This window comes from Manihot esculenta, chromosome 11 (assembly GCF_001659605.2).
Source record: "Manihot esculenta cultivar AM560-2 chromosome 11, M.esculenta_v8, whole genome shotgun sequence".
Lineage (NCBI taxonomy): Eukaryota > Viridiplantae > Streptophyta > Magnoliopsida > Malpighiales > Euphorbiaceae > Manihot > Manihot esculenta.
The window spans coordinates 5,917,956-5,943,049 of record NC_035171.2 but is presented as its reverse complement, the minus strand read 5'-3'; the positions used below and the strand labels follow the sequence as shown (position 1 = coordinate 5,943,049).

The following is a 25,094-nucleotide window of genomic DNA, read 5'->3' as shown; positions in this document are numbered from 1 at the left end:
GGAGAGGGACCCCCGTGACATAACTCTCACCAGACTATTCCCTTAAAGTGGGAGGTCAAGGGTTCGAGTAGTGGGGGAGGCGACCTAATTTCCAAAGGGAAATTTGGGCCAAATCCACTTGGGGAAGGATGCATTCGATGCAAGAACCCAAGGGGACAAATCCTGCCCGGAACCCGTGAGGGTGAAGGGATGTTAAGAGCTGTTCACGACGCCAGTGGAAAGCCCGAGGTGGCAAAGAGGCCAGGCGAGGGATAGCCCTGGGCCGTGAACGGTAACAGTGTCGGGGATCACGTCCGGGCTGTTACATAAAAAGGCTATCAAGGGCAGGTATTCCCATGCAGGATGGATGATCTATTGGGACAGCTAGCGGAAGCTGTTTGTTTTCCAAGATAGATCTGAAATCCGGGTACTACCTGTGAGAGTTAGAGTTAGTTTTGGGTTAGCAGTGAGAAGAAGTCAGTTTAGTAGAGGTGAAGAGAAGAGTAAGGATCAGAGTAGCGCAGTGGAAGCGTGTTGAGTTTCAGGAGAAGGTTGGGTATTGTTAAGGTGTTTCTTTTGGGAAAGGTGTGCCCAGAAGACCCAGGAGTTTTACTCCAGCAGTGCCCGTGTCTCTCTTTCAGGAGAGAGATTTTTAAGTTTTGCTTGCTTGTTCATGTATGATGGATGCTATGTTTATGCTATGCCTGTTGGTTTGTGGAACATTCGGGGACGAATGTTCTTAAAGGGGGGAAGAATGTAATACCCGGCTAGATTCCGGCATCGGAATCCCTACCTTTCGGCGGAATCTCCGTTGGAATCTGGAATTTCTGAAGATGCCAAAGGCTTCTAGAGGGGTAAAATGTGTTTTCTAAAATGTTTTCACATGATTTCATGGTTTTAAATGGAAAGGAAATGAGTTTTGGAAAGAAAAGACCAAGGAGGCGTTTGCCAGGTTCGGCCGCCGAAAGTGAAGTTCGGCCGCCGAACATGGAAAGGCTTCGGGAGCGCCTTTGGCCTCCGAAAGTCTTGTTTGAACGAGCCAAGGTTCGGCCGCCGAAAGTTAAGTTTGGCCGCCGAACATGCATGAGTTTAGGGGGCACGTTAGGCCGCCGAAGGTCTTCGACCAGGCCACCTATAAAGGGCCCTCAGATCGGAAATGGGTGAGTTTTCTCCCCATTCTCGAGCTCAGGTGAGTTTTTGTCCTCCCTTGGCCGTTTTCATGTTCTTTCTTCATCTCCTTCATGTTTTCATGAGTTCCATGGTGGTATCAGAGCTTAGGGCCTCGAGAGTACGGTGTGTTGCACATCGGAAAGAGGTTAGTTTAGAGGTCATAGAAGGGCAAGCACAGTAGGAAGAATCATGTCCACTAGGATAGGATGTTGAGTCCTGTCTTGTACGTATGATGATGTGATATGCCATGAGTTATGCATGTGCATTAATGTTATGTTATGTATGATATGCAATGTATGTTATGTGATGTTTGTGTTGAGGAGTTTATGTTAGTTTATGCTCCTTTATGCTTGTGGGAGTGAGTATGCATGATTGGGAAAGAGTATGTAAGGATTTGGGTTGTTTTGATGGTTTTGGCCTATGTGGGTCATAAGTTATCCATGTATGTTTTGATGTTGTTTTTGGAGTTTAATCTAGTTGTTAAGCTCCTTTGTGCATGGTTTAAGGTTTATGCATGTTTTGGTATAGTTGGGTGCTTGTTTTGGGGTGTTTGGAAGGTTTGGGAGGCTTGAATGCATGTGAAGCTGAGTTCTGCCCTTCTGGGAAGAACTCAGGTTCGGCCCGCCGAACCTGCCTTTGGATGCATGGTTTGGCCGCCTAACCTTGCCCCCGAAAGCTGAGTTTTTGGAGGATTCGGCCGCCGAAAGTGCCTGACTTTCGTCTCTGGAGTGGGACTTTCGGCCGCCGAAGGTGCCGCCGAAAGTGCCCGAGTTTCGTCTCTGGAGGGAGGGTTCGGCCGCCGAAGGTGCCGCCGAAAGTGCCCTGTCCAGCCATGCATCCAAAGGCAGGTTCGGCCCGCCGAACCTGCCTTTGGATGCATGGTTTGGCCGCCTAACCTTGCCCCCGAAAGCTGAGTTTTTGGAGGATTCGGCCGCCGAAAGTGCCTGACTTTCGTCTCTGGAGTGGGACTTTCGGCCGCCGAAGGTGCCGCCGAAAGTGCCCGAGTTTCGTCTCTGGAGGGAGGGTTCGGCCGCCGAAGGTGCCGCCGAAAGTGCCCTGTCCAGCCTTTTCAAGGTTGTTTTCTATGCATGTTTAAGTGATGTTTTAGAGGGTTTTTGGGGAGTTGTTTATGAGTAGTTAGAATGTGTTTGGCACCTCATTCGAGTCCACCTGTGTAGAATCGGACCCGAGGGATCGAGGAGGCCATCAGTGTTAGCAGTTGCAGAGTCAGTTCAGCGTCTGCCAGATGTGAGTAGAACTAAACTTAATCTTTTATGAACGAAATCTAATGCCTAAAGCATGTTCATGCATCATGATTATATGTAGTAGGTTGTTTGCACTAGTTCACGAAGGTGGCGCATTTCATTATTTGATGTTGATGGAGGAAGGTTTGGACCAAGGCGACTTCAATAGCCCATATCTGTCATTGAGTCTTGGGTGAGTCCTTCGAGAGCCGGACAAGTACACGTAGGAAAGTCCTTGTGAGCTCTCTGTGGACTAGGCACCCTGTCATGTATGTTATAGGCCTATGCGAGCTCCTTTGGGGGAGCCGGGCACCGACAGAGGGATTTTTGAGGTCATGTCCGATCCTTGAGAGTAAAGGATGCTAGCAAAAAGGAACTCTCAAAAAAACAGTCCGTGGGGAATATTTATCTGCATGAGCCCCGAGACGGACCATATACAGTTATGTGATTTCTTTGTGATATGACGCATTTCATGAGAGCATGTAATTAATGAACTGTTTTCTATGTTTCTACTCACTGGGCTTTTTAGCTCACCCCTCTCCCCTAACCCCAGTGTTGCAGGTTTGAGGTTGATCGGGAAGTCTCAAGAGCAGAGGTTTTGCTTTTGTAATAGTTTTAGATTAGTACTTTTAGTGTGAACATGTATTGTAATTGATATAATGAATTGTAAAAGAGTGTAATGTAAAGTATGTGGAGTTATGTTTATGGTTTAGAGTTGTGCTTGGCCCTAAGATTTGGTTAGTCCCTGTTTAATACATGATGTATGTAATGTTGTAGATGTTGAGTTGTGTTGAACTAATCTTGTGGCATGTGTTGATTACCACGTTATGTTATGGATGAGGACCCTAGCAGAGGTCTTATGTTTGTGGTTTGATGCATGCACAGGTTAGATTCTAGTTCTTTGGATGTATCCCAGCTTGATGTATGTTATGTTGACCCAGCTAGAGTTTTGAGGGCTCTAGTAGGGGGGTTTCTTTATGTTACCAGTTATGTTGCATACAGGACAAGCTCGGTTTATACATCATATGTTTCAGTTTTTATGTTAAAGTTTTGATCATGTATGAGATTTGACCAGGTGATAGAATGTATGTTTGGCTTGCTACGGGTCCCGGCGGCCTTAAGCCGATCTGGATCCTAGCGCCGGTGGCAGTTCGGGCCGTTACGGGAGGGTATCGGTTTCCGGGTCGTTACATTTATGGTATTTTTTTGTTTTCCTTTGTGTTCTTTTGTTGTGTTTTCTTCGTCATGCAAGTGGAGCTTCACCAATCTAAGGAGTTTGTTCTTACATAGTGCCGAGAGAGAACCGGCATTTCCTAAAAGCGCTTATTCTTTCGGTTATACACCCTTTTCGTCTATTGTATTTTAGAGACTTTCTATCTTTTCTTGGCTGGTCGCGGGTTCTATCTTTAACTTCATGCAAAGGATTTCTGGGATTTATAGCCTTTTCCTCATTGTGGCAGATGATAATTTTTAATAGCAAGAACGCCAAACAACCTCTTCTCTGCATCTTTTGACAGCTGGCCTCGTTGAGGTGCTTCTATCTTTTGGCTTTTTGTTCCTTTTGAGGTGGTTTTTCTGTGTGGTTTCTTGCACTTTCTTCTGGAGTTCTTTGTTCATCAACAACAGTCCAGGCCTCGTTGGGTTGTCCATGTAGGCTTTGAGCCAGATCAATTGGGCTGGTTTCTAGCTTGTTGTTTCCCTTTCTTTGGGGCTGAAGTTTCTTTCTAGTGGCCTGGGTGTATGGATTCTTGCAGTGAGAAAATTAATATTAACCATCCAATATTAGCCATCATTCCAATGAATCTAAATTTATTACCATAAAATACAAGCATTAGGTATTGAACGTAAATACTATGTCAGAAAAGCAACTTCAGGAAATAGCTTAACAATGTACATTTAATCAACTATTATTCTACTTGGGACAAATGCCAGGTAAATGCCCTAAACATTCACTGAACAATGCATTTATTGGAACGCACCAGCTGTTAACCTGAACAGGGCTGGTAAATGGATTTCCCATTTCAATATTGAAAGGGCTGTAGGACGTTTACTCCATTATTCCATGGTTCACTAGCTCTTCTAACCCTCTCCTCAGCCTCTCTGCAGCAACTTTACAATCAGACTCTATCAAGCCTCCAAAGGAGATCCTAATATGCCCTGCGCATCCACAAGCACCTCCCGGAATCACAACCACCCCATGTCTTGTAGCAAGCCACTGAACAACTCTAAAGTCGTCCAAATATTTGTCAGGAAGCTTTGCCCATAGGTAAATTGCACCTTCTCCACCTTTCACAGCATCTTCTCCTAAAGGGGAGAGAGCTTCCAGAAGGATTTCTCTGTTCCTCACGAGATCTTTCACTCGCTCGGTGACCCATTCAGGTCCCATTTCTAAGGAGTAGAGGGCCAGGTGTTGTGAAAGTAATGAGGCACAGATTGGTATATTGTCCTGAATCTTGAGGAGCTGAGTTGCAAAGCCCTCTACTTCTGATGGATATGCTATCTGCAGAATTACAAGTTAATGTTAGAAGTTCTCCCTTGTTAGAAGTTCTCCCTCTTTCTGTTTTTCTTTTCTTTTTTTTTTTCTTTTTTATTATTTTGCGGTAAAAAATACAATGCCATAGTGGGAAAACTTCAAAATCCACAAATTTTAAAGAAAATCTAACTAATCAGTACTTATAGTCTAAACAAATTAGTGTTTTAATTCTAAGTAAAGCAAAATTTGTACATTCAATTTAATAAAAGTAATCCATTGATATTAATTATTATATGAGATACATATACACAGTGTTACTTACATATCCAACTCGCCATCCCATCATCCCATATGCTTTTGAGAAGGAAAAGATGTTGACAATATGATCACCTTCTACGCAGGAATGTTTTAAACCATCATACATAAAATACCTACAAGGAAAGTTGTAAAGATCCATAAACTGACACCATAAGCTTCTTTTATGTAGGACAATGATTGACGTAGACAACGATCCTTAAGTGACACGGACTGGCACAACAGCAAACCCTTTAACAGACAGCAGAATGCATCATAATTTATTGCATGACACCATCATTAGCAAACTATTTATATTCATTCTTCCTTTTAAATTCACCACTTTCAGGGAAGTCATAGCCATGTGTTTAACATGTTCTACTTTTGATCACCCATCACTCCATATGCACAATGCATGAGTAAGCATGTATGCCAATAAACATTGCTTACTAAAGCTCCATTTGTTTGCAGAAAATTTGTATTTTCATGAAAAATATTTTCCAAGACAATAGCCTAATTTATGTTATTTAATTTTAATTTAAAAAATAAATGACATTAATAAATTTATGCATAATGATGTTAATAAGATTCTTAAAGTCCAAACAATGCCTTCCTCTTTTGAAAAAACAAAGTCTATTTTCTTAAAAATGACTTAATTTTCCTTTCGATCAAGAAAACATTTTCCATTGACCAATTTTTCTAGATGTCTCAAACATCAAAAAATGTAAAAAATATTTTTCTGAATAATATTTTCTTCGAAACAAACGGAGGCTATGCGTGAACTTCACATTCACTAGGTAAAATGACAAATCAATGAGATAATACAAAAAACACCACGTCATGGTATAATAAGTTTGAAACATGAATCATCAGTAATCCCTGAATGAACAACCTCGTCTATATCACTAATCTTTCCATAATAATACACCAAAAAGTTGCATTATGAATCAATTCTATCATGTTTTAAAGAAATTTGTAGATCATAAGGACTTCTATCCCCTGAAATTCATTAGGATATATCTAAATACAATAAAAAATTAACATGAAAGTAGCTGTTATATCAAACACATCTATCTATGACACTGAAAGAAGACTTACTCGTATGTATTATCTACAATAAGCCAGGATCCAGCTTTTCTGCATAGATCTGAAATCCTCTACTCAATACAAAGAGAGGTCCTACTTAGAATATTTAGAAATAGCACAAGGATATATATATATATATAAGGCCTTTTAGTGTGTGTATTTGTGTGTTTTTGTGTGTGTGTGAGAGAAAGAAAGAGAACCTTGAGGAGAGGCTCTGGAATGTATGTCCCTGTTGGGTTACCAGGGTTAACAACAGTCACAACTTTTGGAACTGGTCTAGTTTCTGATAGTGTCCTTTCCAACCAGTCTGAAATTCAAAGTAACATTGAAATATAGTCCAACCAAAGAAAGATTGCAATAAAAGAACAGACTTTCATGCGACCTATGCTGCATGCACATTAATAAACGGAGAAAATTTTATAAGATCAAAATGTTTCCTAATGGAAATGCAAGAAGATAAGCCCATTAGTAATTAGATGTTTGGCAGGCATAGATTAGGGAAAAAGTTAGGGGGTGGGAAGGATAGAAGTGGGGAGAGTTTTCTATTGAAAATTACTGTAGTGTCATTCAGTTTTTACAAAGATGATTTGATCACAAGGACAAATGAAATAAGTAATTGCAATGATTTTCACCCAAATCAACTTGAAAGGGTTTTGTGGGCCCAAGCCTTAAAATTCTCCCCCATTTCTTCTCCTCTCCCCTCCATTTTCAGCTCTTTCCAACCACAGTTTTAGTATCTATTCAAAGAAGTCCACAAAACCCAACTCCCAAAATAATTTTACTTTATTAGTAATCATACAATCATAAAAGAATATTGTGGAACTCAGATTGCACTCTATCCAAAGCACACTGACTTTAAATAACCAGGTGGACCTTTCAGCTAAACGCTCCATATTGCTAAAAAAAGGATGCAAATGCTATGCAACAAATAGTTGATCAAGCTTCACCTGCATCTGGATGAAGTGTCTTCCGGTTACCAGGACCCACTAAAATATTAGTGACGCCTGTCATCTGGAAGGACATGTATGCATTGAAATAGTATGGGGCAAACATGACTACAGAATCCCCAGCATCACATAATGCAAGAACAAGATTAACAAATGCCTGCAATCAAGCAAAGTAAATAAAAATTCAGAATTTCGGAAAATGTATGAGAATTAAGATATTCGACATGGAATACAAAAGATAACTATTTTTTGCAGCCCAAGACAAATAATTCTTTTAAACATATTGATTTTACTTGACAGGTCCAGAAACCACTGAAGACTTCATATCTTTATTCTTATTCCAACTTCTGGGAGAATGAAGTCATGAACAGCATAAATTCTGGATACAGTTAGTCACCTGATTTGCACCAGCAGTAACCATAACTGAAGATTTCACCAATTTATTTTCCTTTTGCAACTGCAAAACAAAGAGAAATTATTGGCTAACAAAATACATGCACAATCTTTCAATTGCAATTGATATGCGCAGCAATAAAACAGTTTAAAAAAAAATCAACTGGGACATTAGGTTGGTGATGTATTTGGAAGATGCAATGACCCTTTTTTTTGGCCAAAGGTGCAATGACTTTGCATTGCCCATAAAGCAGAAACAATAGCATCCTCAATAAGTATTAGAGACTTATAAATAATAAATGCAGCAGTGCGCCAGTGACTGATAAAAGTAATTGTCCAGTGCTTTTGGCTCATAAGCAACCAATGACACTAAAAGTAGAATATCAATCATCAGTTGCTTAATATTAAAAATTCTAAATCATATACCTTCAGGGTCAATGCCTCCCTGAGTTCAGGGATACCCTCATCAGCACCATAACGACTAATTGAAGGCTCCCATACAAGTTCTTTCACCTTTTCTAGCGCCTGTTTGGGTGGTTGCCAATAAACGACCCCCTATTGTGGTGCACATTTCAACCAAAAAAAATGAGAGTACATTAGCCCAAAAAAAAATTGTTACATGGCAATTGCAGAGGGAATAAAACAAGGACCAAGTAACCCATATATTCCAGTTGATGAACAAACTTAGAAACCAAAAGAATACTCTCTGTTGTATAAATACCAAAGCAAATGTTTAACAAAAAAAATGATCAAACAGTAATTTTTACTATCAGTCAAGCAATTTAAAGATAGATACACAGCAGGCAATAATAGCGTAGTATGATAGTCAAAAAATACCAAGCATGTTGAGAATTTTGGGAAATTGACTTGTAGCCACTAGTCATGTTTTTGCTTAGAGTTTGAGATAAAACATTGGATGTGGACTTTATAAAAAGAAGAAAAAAAATTCTCCAGAAACGAGGGTTTATGGGTAATTCTATAAAGCCCTACTTTTTTGTAGTTTCTGTTTGAGCAAATCTGAGAAGCAGAATGGTAAAACAGGAAGCTTATAGGTTCCCACATAAATTTTTGGAAATTAGATGCTGTAGATGCATTCTGGAACAAGACTTTCTTTGTTATTTTTTACTTCACTCTTTATAGTTTTAAGAATACAAAATTTCCCCTTCACTATCTGCACCACACATGTTTGTCCTTAAAGAGTCCCTATTCTCAATACTCATGGTTACAATATTCAAGACATAAAACAATTCAACATTAAAGGGTAAAGTAGACACCATCTATTTCTCATTTTTCAATAACATAGTAGAAAACAAGAACGTTAATACAATATGGGAAAAAGTAAAATAGGAGGAAAAAAAAAACCTGGGCCAAAGACATGGCATTTTTCGCTCCTCGGATCACTTCCTGTATCTGCAAAATAAAGGCACCCCATACTTTCACCGTTACAGCCACTCACACACTTCCTCATACGCACACATTATGAGAAAATTTGCATTTACAATGTCCCATTATCACATTCATGATTCATATAGTTATGTCTATATGCATAATCTCCCACTTCCACCACAAATCACTCTCTTTCCTGCCATACACCCTATAGAACACTTCCCCCAGACAACACACACAGCATAAACAAATTTCCACACCCCGGGTCAAAGCAACTATATGATATTTAAACATTTTCCTCATACACTGCACACATATCAAAGCAGTATGAATGTGTGTGCCCATTAAACGAAACCCAGAAACCCAAAATGGATTGTCAATACCTGAACCATGACCGGCATCTCCGTCTCCAAAGCCCTCCTAGCTAGCTTTCCAAAGGAACCCATCTCAGTTTTTTTTTTCCTTCAACACAAAAATCAACCAAGAATCTCCCTCGCAGAAAGAGGGATAAGCTCTAGTTTAACTCAATTGTCCTTGACCCCCTGCCAAAAAGCCTCCAGATAACCCCCAAAATATGACAACTTTTAGCATAAAGTGGTGAAGAGAGCGATGGCTTTTGCTTTTAAGGTTAAGAAACGAGTTAGGCCAGTCTCAACAACCCCCACCGAGCGGACTATTATCACGTATAAATAGTGTAAAAGATTAGTTGGCACGCCTCCCTCCTTGTGTGCTACTCAAGCAGAAAGGGCTACAATGCATAATTGCTATTCATGAGTGTAAAACTTTTTTTTATTTGTTTCCCCCTTTTAGTCTTCTTTACTTTGCTTTTGTCTCTGTTCACTTCGAACGTTGACCAGGAAAGAGTAAACAATATAAATGAATAATCAGAATAGAAATCAAAATGATTTCCTCTCCTAGCTAGAACAAAAGAAAAACAACAATCTATCTATCAGATAACACCAACTTAACAACGCAAACAACCTTTTTGCCCCATCTTCTAGGCAATACGATAAGATATTAAAATTCCCAAAGGAGAAATTACCCTAATCTCTATACATACGCGACACAAACGTGAAGTGTTAATCAATCTGTGTCTTGTTTTTGTGGGAATTAGAGAATTAGGTATAAACAATTTAGCTGAGAATCTCCTAAAGATACGCTAAATTTTTCTCAATTCTTTTTCCAATTAACGACAACATCAAAGACAAGCGAAGTAGCAGAAACAGAGGATCTACAACGTGCCTGTACAATACTTCCCAGGAATTCAACTTCACAGTATACCCTTTAGAAAATATTGAACTATGGAAATCTCAAATCCACGGAATTCATAAAAATTGGAAAGAAAATGAGGGAAATTAATAAAAAGAGACAGAAAGCAAGTGATTATGAAATAAACCAAAGTTTTTGGGAAATTCAATTCCTGGGATTGTAGGGAGGAATTGAAGGCGAGTTGGGAAGCGTGAAAGACAAAAAGATAAAGAGATAAGACTATTGAAAATCGCTAGCGAAGCATGAAAAATGAGTAGATGGTAGAAGAAATGTGGAGAGAAAGAGACAGAGGTATCTGTAGAATTCGAGGAGAGAAATGGGAAATCTTTCAATTTGTCAAACAAAGCCTTCACAAAACGACAGTGAAATTGCTTGGATTTTCTGCGAGAGAAAAGATGCCTCTCTAACACTTGAGAAAAAGGAAAGGAAAAAGAAAATTATTTTTTATGGGTTCTTATTCGACGTGCTTGAGAATCAGATTTTTATAGAAATTTAATTTAATAAATTTTGTTATTAATTTTCATTTTTAAAATTTTATCTCTAATTAAATTTTATAATTGTAAACTATAATTATTTAATTTTTGTGATTTTCTTAAATAATTAATTATCTGAAAATATAAATACCAATAAATGTGTTCTTCTTAGATAAAGAAAAAATTCATTAAAATTACAGAATTAAATAATAATTTTTTATGAAATTCTTTAGAATACAATTTTTAGATGGACTAGTGGAACAACATGTTTTTTGTGATTTTTTTCTCATTTATCAAAATTTTAAATGTATTTTATTCCAATAAAATATGTAAAAGACAAATTTTAATTAGCTTGAGAAATGTATAATTTTGCTTTTTATAAATTAAAAAATAAATAAATTATTTTATTTCAAATATAAAAAAATAAATAATACAACTTAAAAAGGAAATCTCATACTCTAAAATATCTAATTCTGACCATAATAAAACTTCAAATGTTGACCGTAATACTTTAAAATATTTATTTAATATTTAAATTAATTTATATTTATATATATAATTTTAAATTTTTATAATAAAATTAATTTTTTTTAATTTATCACAATTATAATTAAAAGAATATATATTTTATTAATATAAAAATTTATAAAATTATATTATAATTTATCATTGATTTTTTATATTTAATTTAATTATTTTAATTATAATTATAATAAATTAAAAAATCTAATATTTATTATTTAAAATTTATAAATAATAAATATAAATTGATATAAATGTTTTAATTTTTTTATTTATTTTTTTTTTTGAAATGGAGATTAAAAATTGGGAAAATAGAAATTGAGATCGCTTAGATTTACTGAAATACATTTATTATCAAACTAAGTCTATGAGTGTTTTATTTAATATATCTTAAAAATAATATATCACACATTATAATAACACAATAAATGGATTTAATTAGGTGTGAGCATTCAGTCAGTTTGATTTAAAATTAAACCGAATCGAATAAATCGAAAATAGAAATTTGAATATTTTTAAAAATCAAACCGAATTGATTTTGATCAGAAATTGAATTGAACTGAACCGGTCTGATTCGATTCGATTTAATTCGATTTAATCAATTTCAATTTTTAATAAATTTTTTACATTTTATTTTTAATATTTTAAAATTTAATAGAATATTTTAACTTTAATATAATATAATCTCTTTATATTATTAAAAATAATATATTATTATCACTAATCAATTCGATTTAATTTTTTTAATTAAAATCGAATCGAATCAAAATAAATAAAATTTTTAAAATTAATATTTATTGATAGTTTAATTTTAAATAATTTATTATTTATTTATTGTCTGAATATTTATAAGGGATAACTCTTCCGTAAAGGGTACAGTGTATCTGCTCCACAGGCACAAACTCCCAAACTAGCATATGATTTAAACAAAATACTAATATTAACATAAACCCTAACCCAGTTCTAAATTTTGTGCCTGAAAATCATGGCTGCATTAATCATCCTCATTTCTCTCTGCATTAACGTATCGAACTACGTGATCTTCTTCATCAGTTTCTGCATCAACCTAGTTAATGAATCATCAAAGCACACGAAATGAAATTTAATGTTAATTAACTCAGCAAAACAATCAGTGTTAGAAACTGTAAGTACCACTTGAATGAGCAGTGTCATATGATCTTGTCCAGACATTACTGCCCAGCAATCAAGTTGCAGCCCTTCAACCAATCCATCGCGGTCGGCAATTTCCGTCCACTCTGAGCGACTTATCTGGTAAATATCAAGATCATAAACATGATTCAGTCTTACTTGATTGCAATGAGGAGTGAAAAGTGTTATTTGAAATCCTTCCAAAATTGGCTGCTGGGTCTGAGGATTACGATTGGTGTTTCTTAGGAATTGAACTGCATTTCCTGCCAATGCTAATCCTTGGGTGATGTCTGTTTTAGTTAAAGTTTTTCTGAATAGGTAATGAAGTTTACCGTTGGGGAATTCTTGAATTTGGTTTGGTTGAGGAACTGACATGTTCTTGAACTGTGGGTTATGAGAAGAGTTTTCTTGATATTTTGAGCTGTTGGGTTTCCCTGTGAACTGGCAGGTTATTCAGAAAATGATCATAAAATTTTTACCTTTTATATGCACCGGATATGCATGATTTGTTAGTTGGAGTTAATTCACCAGCAATTATTTTCACCTTCTCTTTTTTTTAAAAGAAAAAACCAAAGGAAAAAGGAAAAATATAAATTCCTCCCTTTTGATTCTAAAATGTTATAATTTTAATGTGTGGGAGGTGAAATATTTTTGTTTAAATTGAATTTATATAAATTCTAATATAAATATATTTAAATTTACTTTAAATTTAACTAAATTCGATTTATCGATATGTTTTTACTTTAAAATATAAAAGGTATTTATTTTAACTTAATATTTTTAAAAAATAAGCATTTTTATTTATTAATGTTATAGGCTTATAATTTAAAAATTAATAGAGAACATTCGATCGATTTAATTTAAAATTAAACTGAATAAATGGAAAACTGAAATGTTAGTATTTATAAAAAGTGAATCGAATCGATTTTAGACAGAAATCAATTTGAATCGAACTAATCTAATTCAGTTTAATTTAAATTAGTTTGATAAAAATACTTTTTAATAGACTTTTTATATTTTATTTTTAATATTTTAAAATTTAATTAAAATATTTTAATTTTATTTATAATCTAATATTTTTATATTATCAAAAATAATATATTATTATAATTAATCAGTTCGTTTTAATTTTTCTAATTAAAATCAAATCGAATTGAAATTTTTAAAATTAAAATCAAGACGAACTGAAATTAATAAAAATCAAATTAAATTTTAAATATTAATTTTTTTAATTCGAACCGAATACAACCTTACTAAAAATAATAATCTCCTTGCTCATAACTTCTATTTATTTATTTTTTTTGTCTTAAAATAAATTAACTATCCTAATGCTATTTAGTTTTGTCTTATTATTTAATAAAATTTAATGTATTTAAATAAATTTAATAAAAAATTTATATTTTTTATATATTAAAAAATAGTGGATAAAAATTATAAAATAAATAAAATAATGGAGAATTTTAAATATTAAATTTATAAATTAATTTAATGAAATGAATTTTTTTTTTTGAAATGAAAGATACACTTATTATTTAATTTTAGAATTTTATTATATTTATTATTTTATTATTTTTAATAATTTTGATGATCTAATATCCAAAAAATAGGGTTTTACAATGGGTTCTGTAAAACTGGAAAAATTTAGACCTAGAGGACTGTATTTCTCCTTTTATCTGTTTCCTTTTGTCCGCTAGTGACGTGTAACAGAATGTATGTCATTGGGCCACCTGTCCCTGTCTCATTGATATGGACGTATGAGAAAATCAGATCGCTGCCCCATGCGTAACGGCTTCTAGTTCTTCCCGGGCGCGCATGCGGGTGGTCCCCTGTGACGGATGGGTAGGCCTCCCTCCTGATCCTGAGCTGGGCCGAAAGGTAGAATTATGACTGAACCCAGAGAGGATCTGTTCGTTGGGCAGACAATGCTGGGCCGGCCTGGTTGAAGGGACTAACTGGAGTCTGGTCTCAAGGCTGAGCGGATCGGACCTGGTGCATGTGTGAGGCTTGAGGGCCTCTAGATAATGGGCTGGTATCGTGGGCTGGTATCGTGGGCCTGGCCCCAGACCGGGGTGGAGAAATCCAGCGGTCATCAATTGCCCCTTTACCTTCTCGTCAGTTATTGCCCGACTGACGAGGGGGTAAATACCAAGAATCATTATGACTACGTCATTTAAGTACAGTTTGCCTCAAAACACCCTTTCACCTTATTGTCATTTTGAATTTTGAATTCTCTCTGTCTTCTCCAAGTTCTTGCTTTTCTCTGCTCTTCATGCGCACTGCCATCGTCATCTCCCTGGCTTTATCTTCAAGGTACGCTTTTCTTTTTCCATGGATAGTTCTAAGCTCCCATGGAATATCTAGATATCACTCTTTTTCATCTACAGGCCTCTTACCGGAATGGGAGGATTGTTCTTCCCAATCCTCATCCCTCTGGTCTGATCGACCCTCAGAAAGACGTAAGCTTAGTTTTCTTTGTTAAACAGAAGGAATATGGCTTATCCTTTCCCTTCTCTCCCTTCTTTAACGAGGTTTTCGGGTATTTCGAGATTACTCCCCGAATACTGACTCCTAATGCCATTCTCTTTATGTCTTCTTTCAAATCTGTTTATCTGAGCCGAGATTTCGTGCCCACAGTGCGTCTGTTCATTTCCTTCTTCAGGCTGGTCAAGGCGAGCCAAAAATTTTATTACTTTGCCCCTCGTGGAGGCCTGTTCTAATCTTGCTTTTGTGATTTTTGTTGAGAATTGCTCTGACTTTCCCCGATTTTAGATTTTTTGCAGCTTCTGAAGTAAAGATGGATCAGATTAAGCCCCTTAAGAATTTCACGCCGTCCAGGGAGAACATGAACACTGCCTTGGACTCCTTCCTAGCGGGGCGATTGGTGGAGGAGGATACTCAACAAGTAGCCGAAGTCATATCGTCCAGGTCGTCTAGCAGGCCTCCTCCCTCGGCTCCTGCCCGAGCTCTGAAGCCGAGCTCTCGAGGTGCCGAATCTTTAAGGCCGCCAAGCCACTGCAGGTCGGGCTCGACCACTCAAGCTGTTCAAGCCCCCAGGTCCCCACGAACTTCAAGGCCTAGCGAGGACTCCGGGTTGACAGGGTCAAAGCCTGCCCCAACCTCTGGCGATGCTTCTAGAGAGAGGCTCGAGGCCTCCATAGCTGGGGTGATGGTCCCTGTAAGCAGGACTGAGATCGCCTCTGTGGAGAATGTTCAGAGAGCCCTTGCCGAGGTCGGCCCAGTTACTGAAGAGAGGGAACTCAGTTCTGCAGATGGTGGGGGTGTAGTGGAGAAGGTCGGGGACAAGCGTCCTACCTCCACCGAAGTGCCTGCCCCGGTTCTCATTTCAGAGAAGTTCCGGGTTTCTAGAAGACCGGCTCTTGTTGTCCTTCCTCTCGAAAAGAAGAAGGATGTTCCCGTGGTGCCCCTGATGTCTGCTCCTGACTCAAACTCATGGAATAACACGATTTCTGAAGTTTATTGTGGAATACAAGACGCAGTTTACACATGTAACATAAAGCAGTTCATGGTGGATTCGTATCAGGATTTTCTTGCTGGAAATGGTGAAGATGATCAACTTGCCGTCGATTTAGATATAGAGCGCTTGTGCTATGAGAAACAGAGATCTGTTGCACTCAGTCAAGCTTCTGTTGATGCTTTCAAGCGTGTGTTCCGTGATATTCAAAGTTTAGCTTATAAGTATGCAAGTAAGGACAATGCATTGATGGCTATGTTTAAATCAGGAAGCAAGGATAATCTGCTAAAATTAGTCCAGCATAGTATGTGTGTAGGTGATAGTGATGTAAATAATGCCACTAGGCATGTAAGTCCTTTGAGGACTGTTTTTCCTCCAGCCCGTGTAGATAATTAGCATAGGTTGTACTGTACTTTCCTTTTAATGAAATTTCATTTTCATTTACTCTACTTGTTTTTCCTTTTTACCCTCAAGCTCATAAGGACTGAAATTCTATCAATTGGCTGAACCTTTATCTTATAAATTTCTCCATTTCACTAAGGCATTCTTATCTGTAAGCTCTTTTCGAGCTGGACTAGCCTTAACCGTGAACTCAGTTTTTATCAGTGGGCTGAACTTTGAGTTTTTATGATATCTGTAATGATGTCCTCATTTTTCTCATTACTTTATTAATATGAGCTCGGGCACATAGCCTTTGCATAATGGTGATAAGTCAGATCTTGTACCTTTTAAGGTGGTGAGCAGGGCCCCATATTTCGTGTGAGGTCGGACCTGTGTTTTCATGAGTTGTTTTTGCGTGTTGTCCCTGCACACCGCTGTTTGCTATGAGCATGTGACGCCGGGAGATCTTGGGGATCTCAGCCGTTTTTGCTCCGGGAGATCTTGGGGATCCCGGCTATTTTTGCTCTAGGAGATCTTTTGGATTCCACCAGCCGTTTGGTGCCAGGAGATCTTGGAGATCCTGGACTTGTTGTACCAGGAGATCTTGGGGATTCTGGTCTTCTATCTCCCTGAGGTCTCTATGTCTCAGTGAGGTCTTCTGACGCCAGGAGATCTTGGGGATCCTGGTCTTCTACCTCCCTGAGGTCTCTATGTCTCAGTGAGGTCTTCTACTGGGTAGTTATAACTCCCATGATCATTAGTGGGCGGTTATATAACTTCCATGATGAGTAGTGGGTAGTTATATAACTTCCATAATGAGTAGTGGGCGGATTTTTCTCCTTAGTGGTTGGGGGTGTCAACCACAACTTCTTGTAGGCTGTTGATGTATCCTATATATACTCATGCATATGTAAATGTGTGGGGGTTGGCTAGAGAGAGCTAAAAAGAGAGCACTGCTAGAACATTTTGGGAGAGTTCTGTGAAAGGTGTCTCTTGTATTGTTTCCTTTTAGTGAATGAAAGGTTGGGAAAGTTATTTCCTGTAAATACTGTTGTCTTGCACTTTATTGGTTGTGATTTTGTGCCTTTCGAACCTCACTTTATGAGATTGTGTGGCTGAGCCAAGTGGGATCTCTTGGTTGCCTAGCAGGTTTTCTAAGAGTTTGGTCCGCTGCGTGTGTTTCAACTTAGAACCCTGTGACAATTTGGTAACGTCTCAGTGAGGTCTTCTACCTCCATGAGGTCTCTATGTCTCAGTGAGGTCTTCTACCTCCATGAAGTCTCTATGTCTCAGTGAGGTCTTTTACCTCCCTGAGGTCTCTATGTCTCAGTGAGGTCTTCTACCTCCCTGAGGTCTCTATGTCTCAGTGAGGTCTTCTACCTCCCTGAGGTCTCTATGTCCCAGTGAGGTCTTCTACCTCCCTGAGGTCTCTATGTCCCAGTGAGGTCTTCTACCTCCCTGAGGTCTCTCAGTGAGGTCTTCTACCTCCCTGAAGTCTCTATGTCTCAGTGAGGTCTTCTACCTCCATGAGGTCTCTATGTCTCAGTGAGGTCTTCTACCTCCATGAGGTCTCTATGTCTCAGTGAGGTCTTCTACCTCCATGAGGTCTCTATGTCTCAGTGAGGTCTTCTATCTCCCTGAGGTCTCTATGTCTCAGTGAGGTCTTCTACCTCCCTGAGGTCTCTATGTATCAGTGAGGTCTTCTACCTCCCTGAGGTCTCTATGTCTCAGTGAGGTCTTCTACCTCCCTGAGGTCTCTATGTCTCAGTGAGGTCTTCTACCTCCCTGAGGTCTCTATGTCTCAGTGAGGTCTTCTACCTCCATGAGGTCTCTATGTCTCAGTGAGGTCTTCTACCTCCATGAGGTCTCTATGTCTCAGTGAGGTCTTCTACCTCCATGAGGTCTCTATGTCTCAGTGAGGTCTTCTACCTCCATGGGGTCTCTATGTCTCAGTGAGGTCTTCTACCTCCATGAGGTCTCTATGTCTCAGTGAGGTCTTCTGATGCCAAGAGATCTTGGGAATCTTGGTCTTTTACCTCCCTGAGGTCCCTATGTCTCAGTGAGGTCTTCTACCTCCCTGAGGTCTCTATGTCTCAGTGAGGTCTTCTACCTCCATGAGGTCTCTATGTCTCAGTGAGGTCTTTTGATGCCAGGAGATCTTGGGAATCCTGGTCTTTTACCTCCCTGAGGTCTCTATGTCTCAGTGAGGTCTTCTACCTCCCTAAGGTCTCTATGTCTCAGTGAGGTCTTCTACCTCCATGAGGTCTCTATGTCTCAGTGAGGTCTTCTACCTCCCTGAGGTCTCTATGTCTCAGTGAGGTCTTCTACCTCCCTGAGGTCTCTATGTCTCCGGTTTCTTCACGAAATTCTTGAGGTGTCCTCTCTTTATCAACCTCTCGATCTCAACAATCAATTGGTAGCAGTTGTTGGTGTCATGACCATGTATACGATGATACTGACAGTATTTGTCAGGATTTCGCTAATCTGCTTCAGTTCTCATAGGTTTAGGCCATTGTAGGAACTCCTTGTCCTGGACGGCCATGAGCACTTCGGCTCTAGAGACGTTGAGGGGGTTCGGTGCTTCTGGAACCCACGGTGGAAGTGATTTCTATTCTGGGACCCTAGGAGGTGGGGGTCTTTGGTCCCTTCGCTCCCAGGGCTGTCTGTAGGGCTCAGGCCTTCTACTTTGCTTTTTCTCCTGTCTTTCCGACCTCCTTTCCTCCGGGGCTTTCCCATTATCTGTCACTCCTCTGGCGAACCTTCTTGTCATCAAGGCATCATCCTGTCTTATATATTTCTCTGCCCTCTTCATCAGCTCGGCCAATGAGGTAGGAGGCTTCCTGCTCAATGAGCCAAAGAACTCTGATGAAGTTGTCCCTTTCTGCATGGCCTCCACTGCTCTACCCTCATCCAGCTCGAGAATCTGCAAGGCCTCCGTATTGAAACGGGCAACGTACTCCCTGAGCGATTCATCTCTTTTCTGCCTGACTGTCTCTAGATAACTCGTCTTTCTGTCTGCAGGCACCCCAGCAATGAACTGGCTGATGAAGCGAGTGGCCAGATCTCCAAAGCTTCTAATGCTTCCGGCCTCAAGGCTGTTAAACCACGCCCGTGCTGGTCCCGAGAGCATTGTTGGGAATACCTTGCACATCAAAGCGTCTGAAAGAGTTTGCAGCTCCATGAAAGTCTTATAGTTCAAGACGTGCTCGCGGGGGTTCCCAGCTCCGTCGTACGCGGCCATAGGCGGCATCATGAACTTCTTGGGAACGGTCTCCTGCTGCACCCACTTCGAGAAAGGCGAAGAGGTGGGCAAGAGAGTTTGGTTCTGATCCTTCACTCCCAGCTCGGCCAAGAGCTGCTCTCTCATCTTTTGCAGCTTTTGGTCTACGCTCTCCTCCTCCTGCCTGGGTTTCTTCTCCTGGCGGTATGCCTCCTCCCATGTCTCGCTCCCCACTCTTCCGGTTGTTCCAGCGGAATAACTGTCGACTTCATCATTCACAATCAACTCCCTCGCCCTCCTTCCGTGAACCCTTGCTTCTGGTTCTACTTCTCCGTCCGCTCTCCTACTTCTCTCTTCCATTTCTCAGCTGATTGCTTGAGGGGGATTGGGGGTAGGTTGGCGAGGTTCATCGGCTCTGGGTTCTTCTACCACTGGCAACACATTTACCGGGGTGTTAAGGCCTCTTTGTTGCATTACCTACCCCAACCAATGGGCGGTATTTTGTAGTTAGAGGGCCATGGTTGGAAAGTCCTGGTTGGATAGAGCAGCTCCAAGCACGTTCTCTGCCAAGCTTAGCGGGGGGTTGAAGGGGATTGGTGTTTGGTTGTTTGGTGTTGTGGGACTGGAAAAAGAGAACTGTTGTCCCTCCTGAGCGGAGCTCAGGTCATTAGGGGTATTGACAAGATTGTTTTCGTTGTGGTTAGCCATCGTGGATCTCAGTGGGTATTGTAAGAGTGGAACTCCGGCGATGAAAAGATCTCCTTTGTTCCCACAGACGGCGCCACTTGATGATCTGATATCCAGAAAATAGGGTTTTACAATGAGTTTTGTAAAACTGGAAAAACTTAGACCTAGAGGACTGTATTTCTCCTTTTATCTGTTTCCTTTTATCCGCTAGTGACGTGTAACAGAATGTATGTCATTGGGCCACCTGTCCCTGTCTCGTTGATATGGACGTACGAGGAAATCAGATCGCTGCCCCATGCGCAACGGCCTCTGGTTCTTCCCGGGCGCGCATGCGGGTGGTCCCCTGTGACGAATGGGTAGGCCTCCCTCCTGATCCTGAGCTGGGCCGAAAGGTAAAATTAAGACTGAACCCAGAGAGGATCTGTTCGTTGGGCCGACAATGCTAGGCCGGCCTGGTTGAAGAGACTAACTGGAGTCCGGTCTCAAGGCTGAGCGGATCGGACCTGGTGCATGTGTGAGGCTTGAGGGCCTCTAGATAATGGGCTGGTATCGTGGGCCTGGCCCCAGACCGGGGTGAAGAAATCCAGCGGTCATCAAATTTTATATTAATTTACCTTTTAACTATATCAAACATGTCAATTACTTATTTTTTATAAAAATTTAATTATTTAAAATTTTAATATTCATAAGAGCAAGTGGTTGTAAATTAATTTCCTTCGAGTATGGCGGCTCTCGTTAATTCTTCTCATACTTATCTCATAATCATATTTTTAATACTAATTATAATATTAATATCAATAATCTTAATTTTAAATTAAAGTCTTCTTCTTGTTCTCATCATTTACATGTTCTTTCTCCTTTCTTTAAACACCCTCTAATACGAATGCAATATAAATTTTTTAGATAGTAAGAAAAATTAATATGTGAGATTCAACTGCTTTGGTTGTGGGATAGAATCCACATCATCAAAATAGAAAAAATTTAAATCGTATATAATAGTTAATATAAAATTATTAAATAATTTAAATTAATCTTTTTGACTCGAGTAGAAAATAAATTTAAAAATTATTTAAATTAATTTAAATTATACTGATTCGATTGGTTAAAATATGTCAAGATGAAAGAGTTATTGTAAGATAAAAATACAGTTTTATAATTGATAAAAAATATTGTTTTTTGGTCAAAATAGAATCTAAACCATTTTTTTATATTTTGAGAATATCATTAATATTTTTATATATAAATTAATTAATGTATTTTAAGTTTTAAATTAAAAATAAATAATAGAAAATATTTTCAAAGGGGGCAGATCTTCTTTTGACACAAAATCAGTGCAAAGGTGGAGAAGAAAACTCTTAATTTCTTAAAAACATAGCAACAACAGCAGTACAAGGAGCAGAAGCAATCTCAGACAGATGAAATCTACTGGACAATCGGCCGCTTATGAGAAGAATTCTTCAATAGCAATTCACAAATGATAATAACTTAAAACTAAACAGCAAAACCTTCAGTTTTGTTTCTCAATTCAACCAGCTCTTCGACGAGCGCAGCAGCAGCAGCAGTCGCAGCCCTCATAGCAGCAAAAGCAGCAGCATAGAGTGAAGAAACTGCAACAGATATACAACACAAAGCCAATAAACCACTCTATATATAAAGAGTAAAAAGAGAAGAGAAAGAAATGTACTGACAAGGCGTAGGGGCAGCCTTTCTGTTCATGGCGTTTCTTGACATGATCATAATACGACATCTCTTGTGGTGCTGGTGCTTTCATTTCTGGGTTATGTGTTTGAACAAGCACAAGAGACAATCTTGAAATTGCATAAAAAATAAGCACATTAAATTGGGTATTCTTTACAATGTCTCCCTATCTGTCCCAATTTATTATGGGTGGTGGAAAGGCACCTTCCTCCTCTCTAACAGTCATGAACTGTCATCTATACATGAGAAATATAGTTATTGTCATCTGCCATATGCAGCTCTTTAACGTCCCATCAAAGTGGATATATGTAACTATCACACAATCCTTCATAATCATGTGAAAGATGAAAAGTGTTAGAATATGAATATAATTTGTACATACTTATAGGAAATTACATAATTATAGACTAATTGATTGATAGAGAATTATTAGGAGTTATCTTAACAAGACCTTATAATCTGTATATATATCCACTTACATCAATGGAAAAAAAATACTGAAATTGCCCAATTATTCATTATCTTATTACATAGTATCAGAGTTATTTCCGTAGAGATTTTATTTTTTCTCTCTCATCAAATTTTATTTTTTCTTTTGTATTATCCATCTAGAATAATATTTATCTCTCACTGTCCACCCAGGGAGGACGCTGAAGTCACCTTCCAGCCCTCTTATCAAATCCCTGGTTCGTTTGCCATTTGGGTATTGGGTGGATGCATTTTTTTTATATTGTTCACTGAATTAGGTTTTGTTATCTTCTTTTAATTGTTTGAAGATATAAGAGTATAGGATTTTGGTTGAAATGGTTTCTGACAATAAGACCCATATTATTAAAATTATCCTAACGTCTTCAGTAGCGGTTGAGACAGGTAAAACATGTCTTATTTCCTCTTCATATAAATTGGTCATTGATTCTGGTACCACGGATCACATGATAGGTAATTCTCATACTTTTACTAGCTTTCGATCTCATAAAGTACATTTTCCTGTTATTATAGCTGATAGGTCAACCTATATTGTTGAGGGTTCTGGGATGATTAAATCTACTCCTTCTATTACCCTATCATTTGTGCTAACTTTACCTAATTTTGCCTTTAATTTAATATATGTGAATAAACTTACCAAAGACCTAAATTGTTGTGTTTCCTTTTTTTCTGATCATTGTTTCATTCAAAATTTTGTAACAAAGCAGATTATTGGTAAATGACATATATATAGGGGTCTCTACATTTTGGATGCATGAATGCCTCAATCTTCCAGTGTTGTATCTCCGTTTGAAGCACATTATCGGATGGGACACCCTTCTTTACCGGTTTTAAAGAAGCTATGCCCTCAATTTCACGAGATATCTTTACTAGAATATGAGTCATGTCATTTTGCAAAACATCATCGAAACTCTTTAAGTCCTAGAGTCAATAAACGAGTTAAGTATGCTTTTGAATTAGTTCATTCAGATATTTGGGGTCCATTTCCAGTTGGATCTAAGACTGGATTCAAATATTTTATCACTTTTGTGGATGATTACTCTAGAATGACTTGGATTTATTTTATGAAGTATCGTTCAGAAGTGTTTCCTCATTTTTTTACCTTCTGTGCTGAAATCAAGACTCAATTTAATGTTTCTATGAAAATTTTGCGAAGCGACAATGCTAAAGAATATATGTCAGAATCCTTCCAGACTTATATGACTCAACATGGTATTCTTCATCAATCGTCATGTGTTGATACACCAGCTCAAAATGGGGTAGCTGAAAGGAAGAATCGACATCTTCTTGAGACTGCTAGAGCTCTATTGTTTCAAATGCAAGCTCCTAAGCAATTTTGGGTCGATATTGTCTCTACTGCATGCTTCCTTATTAATCACATGCCCTCCGCAGTACTAAACGGTAATACTCCATATAATGTCCTCTTTCCTAAAAAGCTATTATTTCCTCTCGAACCACGACTGTTTGGCAGTACTTGTTATGTTCGGGATGTTAGACCTCATGTGACTAAACTTGATGCTAAAACTTTGAAGTGTTTTTTTTTTTTGGATATTCTCACCTTCAGAAGGGGTATCGGTATTACTCTCTAGACCTCAACAAGTATCTAGTCTCAACAGATGTAGTCTTTTTTGTGCAAGTTTCTTTTTATCCTGTTGCATAAACCTCTCCTGATCAAGAGGATGATGATGAGTGGCTCATCTATAGAATCATATCTGATAATAGAACCTCTTTGAGCATGCTTTCTGTTGTACAATCTAATGGTAATATTCCTCCTAATACTCAGTCTCCTGTTAAACCGTTAGTTGTTCAAGTTTATTCTCGGAGACCAGTACCTGATGATACATGTCCTGCACCAGAATTTTCTTCGCCATCAGATCCACCACCGAGTGACCTTGACCTCCCCATTAGTCTTCGTAAAGGTAAACGATAATGTAAATCTATCTATTATGTTGCTAACTTTCTGTTTTATTATCACCTGTCTCCTTCTTCTACCTCCTTAATTGCCTCTCTAGATTCTATTTTTTTGCCTAAGATAGTTAAAGAGGCTCTGACTCATTCTGGATGGCGTGATACAATGTTTGAGGAGATTAAGACTCTAGATGAAAATCATACTTAGGAACTAGTTGATTTACCCTTTGGCAAGATGGCTGTGAACTATAAATGGATTTTTTCCATCAAAGTCAATCCAGATGGCTCCATAACGAGGCTTAAGGCCCATCTTATCGCCAAAGGTTATGCCCAAACCTATGGCATTGACTATTCTGATACTTTTTCTCCTGTGGTAAAAATGACCTCAGTTCGCTTGTTCATATCCCTAACTGCTTCTCAGCATTGGCCTTTACATCAATCAGATATCAAGAATGCATTTTTATATGGTGACCTCTAAGAGGATGTGTATATATAGCAACCACTAGGGTTTGTTGCTTAGGGGGAGTATGAGAAAGTCTGCCATATGAAGAAATCTTTGTATGGTTTAAAGCAGAGTCCCCATGCATGGTTTGGTAAGTTCAGTGAAGTTGTTCAAAAATTTGGATTGAAAAAAGTGTGATCATTCAGTCTTCTATAAAAATTCAGATACTGGTAGTATTCTCCTTGTTGTATACGTTGATGATATTGTCATTACAGGGATTGATAGTACAGGGATCTCTTTCTCTCAAAACTACTTGCATGCGAGTTTTCATACCAAAGATTTGAGTCAACTTAAGTATTTCTTAGGAGTCGAAGTCTTGAGCAGTAAAAGGGGAATTTTCTTATCTCAAAAGGTA

The 25,094-nt window shown here is 38.4% G+C and overlaps 1 protein-coding gene and 1 long non-coding RNA gene across 2 annotated transcripts; both read right to left on the bottom strand.

Annotated features, from left to right (window-relative positions):
- Positions 1-4,224: 4,224 nt before the first annotated feature.
- On the bottom strand, positions 4,225-10,569 carry LOC110626396 (aromatic aminotransferase ISS1). Its single transcript, XM_021772249.2, has 9 exons — positions 9,356-10,569; positions 8,949-8,996; positions 8,013-8,141; positions 7,591-7,650; positions 7,194-7,350; positions 6,447-6,553; positions 6,259-6,317; positions 5,189-5,297; positions 4,225-4,893 (listed from the first exon to the last, which is right to left on the bottom strand). The coding sequence occupies exons 1-9, from the start codon at positions 9,416-9,418 to the stop codon at positions 4,441-4,443; spliced, it is 1,185 nt and encodes a 394-aa protein (XP_021627941.1). The 5' UTR covers positions 9,419-10,569; the 3' UTR covers positions 4,225-4,440.
- A 10,916-nt stretch (positions 10,570-21,485) lies between these two features.
- Positions 21,486-22,098, bottom strand: LOC110627012. The gene is made up of 2 exons (XR_002489819.2): positions 21,834-22,098; positions 21,486-21,752 (listed from the first exon to the last, which is right to left on the bottom strand). It is a non-coding gene; the product is annotated as an uncharacterized LOC110627012 (long non-coding RNA).
- Positions 22,099-25,094: the final 2,996 nt, after the last annotated feature.